The 10,816-nt window shown below is 51.5% G+C and overlaps 2 protein-coding genes across 2 annotated transcripts; one reads left to right on the forward strand and one right to left on the reverse strand.

The window, feature by feature from the left end:
• The first annotated feature begins 3,379 nt into the window (after window positions 1-3,379).
• On the forward strand, window positions 3,380-5,611 carry LOC135287411 (zinc finger protein 239-like). Its single transcript, XM_064400770.1, has 2 exons — window positions 3,380-3,946; window positions 4,132-5,611. The coding sequence occupies exons 1-2, from the start codon at window positions 3,925-3,927 to the stop codon at window positions 4,980-4,982; spliced, it is 873 nt and encodes a 290-aa protein (XP_064256840.1). The 5' UTR covers window positions 3,380-3,924; the 3' UTR covers window positions 4,983-5,611.
• A 361-nt stretch (window positions 5,612-5,972) lies between these two features.
• LOC135287306 (cytochrome P450 4F1-like) lies at window positions 5,973-8,324 on the reverse strand. The gene is made up of 8 exons (XM_064400654.1): window positions 8,139-8,324; window positions 7,804-7,874; window positions 7,043-7,203; window positions 6,839-6,968; window positions 6,619-6,767; window positions 6,489-6,553; window positions 6,322-6,404; window positions 5,973-6,222 (listed from the first exon to the last, which is right to left on the reverse strand). Exons 1-8 carry the CDS (start codon window positions 8,322-8,324, stop codon window positions 5,973-5,975), a joined length of 1,095 nt encoding a protein of 364 aa, XP_064256724.1.
• Window positions 8,325-10,816: the final 2,492 nt, after the last annotated feature.

Consider the following 10,816-nt stretch of genomic DNA (forward strand, 5'->3'; position numbering starts at 1 on the left):
GTTTGGTAAAATCCACTTGTATCTTTTCAAAAGGCCTGTAGGCAGTTTTTCTCCCTCCCTGCGAGGTCTGTCTAGATGTCTTCTTGTTAATTTTCTGGCAAATAATGCATCCTTGTGTCTTCTGTTTTGCTATATCAAATATTCTTATACACCCCAAAAACTTTAAAAAGTGGTCACTTAGTGCTCATGTTCCCCAATGAGTTCATGAATGTAACTGGGGAATTATTCTTTTAACATTACTTTTAGATAGCATTTCTCTACCATCTGGTAAAAGCCACTTATGCCCTTCTAGCTTAGCCCCTAGTTTCTGCATCTCTTGTATTTCCTTTGAGATACAGCATTTTTTATATTTTGTATCATCCTCACTGTTATTCAAATTATTTAAAAACACAGGTAAGCATACTGCTGCCCTTTGTGCTTCTGCATCAGCCAAATTATTGCCATGAGTCCCATAATCCGTTCCTCTCTGGTGTCCTCTGACATGGACAGCAGCTATCACTGATGGACCCCTCAAAGCTTCTGATACTCTTATGGGAACAACTGGATTACTTATTTCTATCTTAATGGGTCCAATCTTCAGCTTTCGTGTTTCCCCTTTATGGTGCCACACTTTTGGATTAATTTTGTCTTCATCTTCTGACATTAAGGTATAAAACTGTACCTGTAGTTCTCCTCGTTTCACTTCTAAATTTATTCCTAAAGCTATAATTAAATTTCTTCCTAGCATATTATTGTCTGCTTCTGGTACCAATAACAAATCATTCAAAGAAATCCTATTTTCTGATTCAATTTCAACATTTTCAAGTATGGGTACTTTAAATGGTTCCCCTTTTGCTGCCACAACTAGACCAATTTTTTAAGTAATTTTACCCCTTTGGGGCAGTGCTGTATAGTTGATCTTTCTGCTCCAGTGTCCACTAAAAAGTAAACTTCTTCCCCTAGGGGACCTATTTTTAGTTCTATCAAGAGCTCCTTTGATGATCTGGTCCTCAAGATGTACAGCCCCTGACACCCCTATTTGTCCTCTTCAGACATTTTTTTTTCTTTTTTTCCCCATCTTTTTGTTGTTGCTTACAGCTTCGCTTTGTCTTCTCCTTCCTCAGTAATAGCAATGATAATCTGCAGGACCATCTCCGGGGTTTCTAATTTGGGGAAGTTTCTTATAATCTCCCCTAGGTCTTTGTCCTTCTGTTCTGAACGCTTTCTTTTCCCCCTTCTGAGTTTCCCTCACAGCTGCTACAAATATCTTGACTTCTGCCTTTTGTGTTTCTTCACCTCTCCTCACATACAACTTTTGGTCCTCCCACAATAGCTCTTGGAGACCCCAGTCCTGCCAATCCTCTCATTCTTTAGCCTTTTTTTTTTTCATATGTCTCCCCATAATTTTGCCACAAATGGAGTTTTAAGCAATGCTGCTCCTACTGGTGAATCTTGGTTCACTCCTGAATACATTTGCAGGCTCTTTCTGAGCCTCTCAAGCCAATCTGTAGGTGTTTCATCTTTTTCTTGGCGCACGCTGAAGGCCTTGTTAATATTTTGCCCTCAAGGTACGGCATTCTGTATCCCTTGTATAATGATATCTCTAAGGTCCCTCACATTTTGTCTGTCCTGCTCGTTCTGATTAGGCCATTTTTGATCTCCACGTGGACCCTGCTGGTGTCTCCTTTCCCATTCTCTCATTCCTGCTTGCCTAATCATTTCCCTTTCCTTACAGTAGTAAATAGTATTCCTAATATAGCTTGAAGCTCATCCCAGGTGTAAGTATGTGGCCCTAAAAATTCGTCTAACCTCTCGGAAACCCCTAAAGGGTTTCCAAGCAGCCGCCCCATTTCCTTTTTAAATTCTCTTACATTCCCAGTATGAAGTGGGACTGCTACAGACGCTATTCCCCTATCATTTCTTCCCATAAGTACTTCTCTCAAGGGGAATAGTCTCTTCTTTTGATCTTTCTCCTCCCCACTAGAATTATTTTCCTGGCGTTGTTCTCTCCTCTGGCTCCGAGTCCTACTAGATTGTGATGATAGTGGTGGAGGCATCGAGCTCCGGGGCCTCTCAGGGGAGGAGAGAGTTTCCTGCCCTTGATAGGGAGGGGGCAAATTGTCTAATGGTTCCCAAGATTTTTCTTTTTCCTCCACCTTTCTTCTTTTTTTGGTTTTCAGGGGGTATAATGTTATCACTACAGAGACCCCCCCTCCTCCAAAGTGCCACATAATCACTTTCCTCCTGATCAAAGGGTTCCTTACTATTTACATAAAGATTTAAAGCTTGACACATCCAATCATGAAAGGACCCAAGCACTGGCCAATATAAATGATCAGGCCTAATTTCTTCCTTAGTCCACTCTACCATACAATAATGGACCATCTCTTCTTTACTTTTTCCCTTCCTAGAGGGCATTGCATCCCAATGTGCAGTTGTTAACCCCAGGGGGCTGTCCGGGGGTATCTCTGGTTATTCACTCCCTTTCTCGTTTTTAGAGCCTCTCTGGGGGCCCCATAACCTTGAGCCTCTCTTGGGACCCTTTGAGCCTCTCTGGGGGCTCGTTGAACCTCCCTGGGGGTTCCTTGAACCAGAGGTCTTACTGTTCCCCTGAGCCGTCGTGAGCAGTGTCTCACAGCACTCGCTTTGTCCCTTCACTGGCCGAGCCCCTCGCGGGGTGATGGAAGCACGGATAGAAGGACTCCTCGATGGCTCCGCGATAATATTGCATCTACTTCACTCACTTTCACTCAGACACTGCCGTGTCCACCCAGCCGAACGATACTCACAGCCCGCTGCTCTTGTCTGGATCTTTGTGCACTGGAATTGCAGGTGATTTAAACTGCAGTTCTCAGGGAGCTCAGTTCCTTGCTTGCTTTCTTTACCAGGTTTGTGGTGCCGTTAGCTCCCGGGCTATTGGCTTCTACGGGCCACAAAAGTGGGGTGCCTCCTGCAGTAGCCTCAGTCCGAGAGATCCAGGGCATCAGGTCAGCGTCACTAAATTGATATAAAATCTTAATAGTCAATCTGAATTTTATTTCTATATCTTTTACTTCAAAGAAAGCAAGCCAGCAGCACTGGGTGGCCGGGGAGTCACTGATGTACTCAAGGCACACACCACTTACAAGTTCAGTAAAGTATATATACTGGTTTTAAGCCTACAAAGCATTTTCCAATGAGCTCAGTTAGTCCAAATCAGCAAATATCAATAAGCTGGGATCCGCAGTTTCATAATCTTTCCAGGTGGTCATTGATTCCTGTCCTTCTTGTGGTCATCTGGAGGGAGGCCTTACACTGGTGTCTGCTACATGATTTGGTCATGTGCATCAAGCTTTTTTTATACATAAGCATTTAGTTGCTTTGTTGCAATATCTCTTAGCTTTTCCATAACTTCCTCTCTTTTATTCCAAGCATGAGTCATCTTGCAACCTCATCTCTTTTACTCTATTATACTTCTTTTATTTTGATTCTTTATTTGGTTATTTGGTCAGAAAGTTCTAAAACCTTTTTTTGTGTCAATTTTGGACACAGCAGATAGAAGCATTTGCTAATTCCATTGCCAATTGACACAAATCACAAAAACATTTGTCACAGAATCAGGGGAGGATGAGCCCTGGGACCCCCAAAAGCCCCTCAGCATGGCTGAGCAGCACCCGAGAGCGGGGGGGATGCCCAGGACCCACAGGCCCCTCAGAAGTGCTGAGAAGAGGGACCCCCATAACTTCAAATAAGAACACTGGAAACAGGGAAATCCTGGGAGAGTGGTTTTGAACTTGCTGATTTTTGGAGGTATTTCTGACCACCAGACACCCAGTGACTTCTAGAGATGGACTTGGCCAGTGGACCTTCAAAGGCAATGCACTCACATCTTGTTTTTCCCCAAATCAGCATTTCCCATTCCCAAACCTTATCTGGATAGAGGAGAAGGCTGAAAGGAAGTGGAAGATGCCCCGGGACACTGAGGCAGGTGAGGAGGAAGTCACTGCCCCTTTCCCCCTCTCTCCTGCTCCATCTCCCAGCCCAGCACTGCCCCTGGCTGCAGGACAACCCTGCTGCCTACACTGTCCTGCTGGGGATGGACTGGGAGGATCTCCTTCTCCTTCCCTCTGGCACGGAGGCAAATCCCATCCTCTCCTTGTCCTTCTCCTGCAGACAAGGAGCTGAGGATGGAGAGCAGGGAGGACAAATCCCCACGGCAGAACCTCATGGACGAGGCCGTTTTTAGCGGCTCCACGGCACAGGAATCCAACAGGGAGGAAAAGCCCCGGAGATCCCTCAGGAGGAGGGGCTCCAAACCCAGCCCAGGATATGCTGAGGGAGGAAGACCCAGCCTGTGCCAGGAAGGCAGCCAGAGATCTGGCCAGAGCTCTGAGGTGGTGGTCCATGAGCAGCGTGATGATGGCAAGAAGCCCCACCAGTGCTTGGAATGTGGGCAGAGTTTCCTCATGAGGTCCCGCCTGGTCCGCCACCAGATGGTGCACACTGGGGAACGGCCCTACGAGTGTGGGGAATGTGGGAAGGGCTTCAGAGAAACCTCGGACCTGATCCGCCACCAGAGGATTCACACTGGGGAACGCCCCTACGAGTGTGGGGAATGTGGGCAGAGATTCAGCATCAGCTCCTACCTGATTGTCCACCAGAGGATCCACACTGGGCAACGGCCCTATGAGTGTGGGCAATGTGGAAAGACCTTCAACACCAGCTCCAGTTTGATCCTCCACCAGAGGACCCACACTGATGAACGGCCCTATACATGTGGAGAATGTGGGAAAGGCTTCAGGAAGAGCGGCCACCTGAATCGCCACCAGATGACCCACACTGGGATACGACCCTACGTGTGTGGGGAGTGTGGGAAGGGCTTCTGTGACACCTCTGGCCTGATCATCCACCAGACAATGCACACTGGGGAAAGCCCCTACACGTGCTCAGAATGTGGGAAGAGCTTCAGCCGGAGCTCCAAACTGATTGTCCACCAGAGGATCCGCACTGGGGAGAAGCCCTAACAGTGTCCCAAGTATGAGAAGAACTTCTCCCAAAACTCAACTGTGACCCAGCACCAAGGGAGGCAGCAAGTAAGGGAAGCCCTACAAGTGCCCCGTGTGCGGGAAGAGCTTTGAGCGCTACTCCAGCTCCATCCCCCACTGGAGGACCCCCATTGGATGGTCCATGATGACCCTCATTGGGCAGAGACTTGGTGATCCATGGTCCTGGTGATCCCTGTTAGAAAGACACCTGGCTGGTGGTCTGCACATCTTCCTGGCTTCCCTTGGACACTTGGACACAGCCAGAGAAAAATGCATTGGGATGCAAACCGACATCAGAATTTCATAGGGGACAGCACAGTTTTTTTACTTTCAACCCCAAAATTATCTTACCTTTTGCAGCCAATCATTTCTTCAGGTGGCATCAAGGATGGTATTGGAGGTCTTTTCCAACCTAAATCATTCCATGATTCTAATTCTCCCTGGCCTAGAGACATCTTCCACAGCCAAATGGTGATGGACTGGGGCACAAAACCAGGATTTTGGAGACAATGGAGTAGAAATTCCTCTAGAAAAGGTCCATTCTACCCACCCAGGCACATGGATACTCAGCCAACATGGACACATAAATCCTGTTATTTTGCCCTTGATTTTCTTTCACTTTTCTTCATCCCTTCACCCAACACTGGGGTAAAAATAAGACATTTAACTAAGACACGGATGGTGACATTGGGGAATATGGTGGGGATGGGGCTGGGAACATGGACAAGGACATGGGTGCGGACATGGCTGTGGATGGCGATGTTGGGCATGGAGGGGGTGTCACAGGTATAGATGGTGACATGGGGCTATATGGGCATGGATGAGGACATGGGGGACGTGGCCATGGGTGGTGACAAGTGGCTTAGGGGACAAGTCCCTGGGTTGGCATGTCCATGCCATGAGGTGTCCCATGACCAAGGACAGCACATCCCCACCACCACCACGATACTGTCCCCTTCATGCTCTCGTTTATTCCCTGCTCTTTCCCTGGCTGTGACAGCTCCGTGGCAGGATGTCCCCATGTCCAGGTGACCCGTGTCCATCAGCTACTCCCAGTGGCTCCAGCAGCAGCCAGAGCCCATCCTCAGCAGGCAGGATCAGCTCGGGCTTGCGGCGCGGGGGTGGCCTCGCCGTGTCCCTCCGCAGCGCAAACCGGGACAGTGTCAGTGCCACTGCCACCTTCATCTCAGCCATGGCAAAGCTCTGCCCGATGCAGTTCCTGCCACCACATCCCCACTGTCAGTGTCACCCCACTGTGAACCCAGCCAGAGACGGAGGTGGCACCTGGGGACACTCCTGTCCCCACTCCACCACATACCTGGGGCCAGCAGAGAAGGGGATGATGGACAACAGGCACTGTCCCTTGGTGTTCTCTGGGCTGAACCTCAGAGGGTTGAACACCTGGGGTGACACCAGCACAGTCACACCGAGGGGACACAGCTGTCACCACCATGGTGACAAGGACACCTCATAGGGTGGCCCTACCTCAGGCTCAGGCCAGAGGTCTGGGCTGTGGTGGGTCCCATAGATGCTCATCGGGCACATGACCCCTGGTGGGATGGGAATGGCCGCTTTAGGGACAGCAGATGAGGGTGGCTGGTGACACTGGGGACACCTTGGCCATGCCATACCCTTGGGGTGACACGGCCATCACGCAGGGGGATGTCCTCAGTGTAGCACTGGGACACAGCAGTGACAGGAGGGTGCAGCCGCAGGCTGTTCTTGATGCACATGGTGGTGAAGGGCAGCTGGGACAGGTCCTCCCTGGGGACAAAACAGGGGTGGCATCGTGTCCCCAAGCCACATGACCTGGGGTGGCCCTGGGGACATCTCACCATTCAATGTCTGCAGTGTCCTGGCCAGCCAGGAGCTCCTGGACCTCCTGGCGGCATCGCTCCTGGTGTTCAGGGTGGCCAGCCAGGTTGTAGAAGAGCCATGCCAGGCCACTGGCCGTGGTGTCATGACCTGTGGGGACATTGGGTGAGTGAGGGGACACTGGAGTGGCTCCTCCCCAGTGGCGCCTGAGAGCTCGTGCTCACCCTCAAACATGAAGGTGTCAGCCTCAGCCGCGATGTCCTCGTCCGACAGGGTGTGGCCGTTCTCGTCCTGCGGGGGTGAGATGAGCCAGGGGCCACCTGGGGCCACCGGTCTACGGCCAAATCCCATTCGTGGCCACCACTCTTCCCCAATGGCCACCACCCTACAGGCACCACCATCCCACTGGCCATCAGCTCTATGGTCAATGCTGCCCATGGCCACCACTGTTCCCCTGTGGCCACCAGTCTATGTTCCAGCTCCCCATGGCCACCAGCATCTTCCTGGCCTCTATGGCCAACCCTTCCATGGCACCACCATCCCCTAGACCACCATCCCCCCATGGCCACCACCCTATGGTCACCATCATCTCCCCATGGCCACAGCCACCCTCTTGAGCACTTCCATGTCTCCATGGCCACCACCATCCCCCATCCCCTCATGGCCACCAAAGGATGAGGGTTGGGGGACAACCAGAGGCTGGACATGGTGACACCTTTGGGTGGCCTTGGGGAACCTCAAGGACAGGTTGGTGGCCACTGTGGGGTGGCATTTGGTCTGGCAGTGGTGACACTTCTGGGACCTGTGGACTTGGGTTGGTGGCCACTGCCTGGGCACTGCCAGGTCTCTGTGCCAGGTGCAGTGACACCCATGGGTGGCCCTGGGGATCTGTCTGATGTCCCATGTCCTACCTGAGGCACTGAGGAGTGGCTGGAGGGTGCTGGGGTGGAAGAGGCGCAGGACAGGCAGCCAGAGAAGTCCCCACCAGAGACAGCCATGAGGGTACTGGGCCACCAAGGTGTCCACCTGCTGTAGGGCTTCCTCCGTGCTCTGGCCCTGGGGACAACAGGACATGTGTGTCACTGGGGGCACAGATAGGCTTGGGGACTTGTGTGTCACCAAGACACTGCCAGCCTTGGGGACATGTGTGTCTGTCCCCACTGTCCCCTTGCAGGTGCCACCACTCTGTCCTCACCATCCCAAGTGCCACCACCTCATTCCTTCGGTCCCCTCACAGGTGCCACCACCCAATTGTTCCTTTGCAGGTGCCTCCACCCCTGTCCCCGCTGTCCCCGCAGGTGCCACCCACTGTCCCCTCACCATGCCAGTGTGTCCCAGCAACCAATTGTGCCAGGGCAGGATGGGGAACTTGTTCAGCTGGTGACAAGTGGCCCGGAATTGGGTGACAGCCACCAGCACATCCCAGAGCCACCGCAGCAGCAGGACCACCACGAAGGTGCCCAGGGCCACCATGCCCAGGGAACCTAGCACCGTGGCCACCGCCATGGAACCGCTCCTGGGGACAGGCTGGGGACAGGGCAAGGGGCGGGCATGGGCGGTGTCACCGCGGGATCACGTGGTGTCGTGCTGGGTGTCACTGGATCCGCCTTTTGTCGTAATGCGTGTTCTGGTGGCAGCATCCTCTGACACGTCCTGATGGCTTCTTGTGCTGACATGTCCTGATGGCAGCGTCCCCACATGTGTATCCTGGTGGCATCGTGTTCCCCCCTTCATGTGTCCCTGTCTCCCTGTGTGTGTCCCTGTCCCCTCCATGTGTCCCTGTCCCTCCTTCCCTCTGTGTATCACCATCCCCCACCTGTGTGTCCCTATCTCTCTGCACCTGTCCCTGTCCACTTTCCCCATCGTCGTGTGTTCCTGTCCCGTCCTAGTGTCCCTGTCCCCATCTCCCCCATGTGACCCCATTCCCTTCCATGTGTCCCTGTCCCCTCTGAGTGTCCCCATCCCCATCTCCCCTGTGTGACCCTGTTCCTTTCCATGTGTCCCTGTCCCTCTCTGTATGGCCCCTGCCCCCTGCCCCTGGTGGGACCAAAGTCCCCAAGGTCCCGGGGCTGTGTCCTGTGGGATATTCACGTGTCCCACAGCATGTCCCTGTGTCCCATAGGATGTTCCAATGGCTGTTCCTTGCACTGACCTTCTGCCCTGTGCCAGCACAGAGAGGGACACCCCATGACACCCCACAGCACCCCACGGCACTTTGACCTCTGGTTTTGTCTTTTCTCCTTGGTTTGGTGGGCACCTCTGTCTCGATCCTCTGGTACAAGTGGAGGTCGTGATGGTTCATTAACTGATCTCAGAGTGCAAAATCAACACAAAGGGGATTTCAGTATTGATCAAAACAAATGCACCTTTTATTGATTGCCCACAGCAAATGCCATAGAAGTGTTAGAAAAGAGATAAAATATAAAGACAGAGAGAGACAGAGATTGAGAGAGAGAAAGAGAGAGAGAGAAAGAGAGGGTATAGCTACCAAACGCAGAGACAAAATCCTTGTGGTCCAGATTGATGGAAATTAACCTTGTGATGTCGGGGAGAATCTCAACATCCTGGTTAACTCAGGTATTGTATTTGTGTTTCCCCCAGACAGGGAAGGAATGATGAATCTGACTCCATGTTCTCAGAAGGCTAATTGATTGTTTTGTGATACTATATTATATTAAAAGAATGCTATACTATACTATACTAAAGAATATAGAAAGGATACTTACAGAAGGCTAAAAAGACAATAATGGATCTCATGACTCCCTCCAGAGTCTGCCACAGCTTGGCCCTGATTGGCCAATAAGTCAAAACAATCAGAGCAAAAACCAATGAAACAATCACCTGTTGGTAAACAATCTCCAACCACATTCCACATGAGCAAAACAGAGGGGAAGCAAATCAGATAATCATTGCTTTCATTTTTTCTCTGAGGCTTTTCAGTTTCCCTGGACAAAAATCCTGGGCAAAGGGATTTTTCAGTGAATGTGACACTCAGGGGTCTCTTATAGTCCTTTGCCAAGGGAGGGAACAGGTAATTCTCTTGAAATCTCTGAGGGGGAACAGGTACAATGAAGAGTAAGTCTGTTGAAACCGTCAAGGGGGAACAGGTCATGTTCTCAGCAGTGAGTGAGAGTCATTGTTTTCTTGATCCAACGACCACACCTGGCACATCTCGCTTCAGTTTGGTCAGCCCCCCCCGCACTTCATGTTAAATTACAGGGGTCTCAATCTCAGTCCTTGGGAGGGGGGCTGAAATCTCTTTCTGTCATTGTGGTAGAGAAGCAGATGAAGGGTTTTCCATGGGGAACCACCAAAGTTAGCCCTGAAAGTTCATTTGGCCAAGAGGTGGGGAAATTCATGGGCTATTGCCAAGAAGCGGGTGCAAGCATATAGGGCGAGTCGCTCCTTTGCCAGCCCCCAGCTAGAAGCAGTCACTGCAAACACAGCTGTGCACAATCACTTGGCCAGCATCCACCTCAGCCAGGCCAGAACTCCAGTCAGGGCCCTTGGGGTCCTAGTCTCTGTCCCTGTGATAATCATGAGGCAAATGAGGGAAAGTTTGGACCATCTCTTACAAGGGCCGAGGGCCCCAAAGGGGCCTCTGGATTCTCCAAGACCCCAGAGTGTCACAGGGCCCCTGTGATCCCATCAGTCCCTGCAGTGTCACCATGTCCCCAGGAGGCCCTGCAGTGTCACAGAGGAGCAGCACTGGAGTGGGCACAGCACCAGGGGAGGTTTGGCACCCTTCCACTATCTGTGTGACCACAGCAGTGGAAGCCACAATGTTCCCCTCTCTCTGACACTACAGGTGTGGCAGTACCAAGTCCCCCTCTCTGTGAGACCAGAGCAGTGGCAATTTCAACATTCCCTTCTTTGACACCACACGGGGGGCTGCTCCAAAATTCCACTCTTTATGACACCACATCAATGGTTGCCCCAATATTCTCTTCTCTGTCACACCAGAGCAGTAGCAGTGCCAGCATTCCCCTCTCTGTGAC

This window comes from Passer domesticus, chromosome 29, assembly GCF_036417665.1.
Source record: "Passer domesticus isolate bPasDom1 chromosome 29, bPasDom1.hap1, whole genome shotgun sequence".
NCBI lineage: Eukaryota > Metazoa > Chordata > Aves > Passeriformes > Passeridae > Passer > Passer domesticus.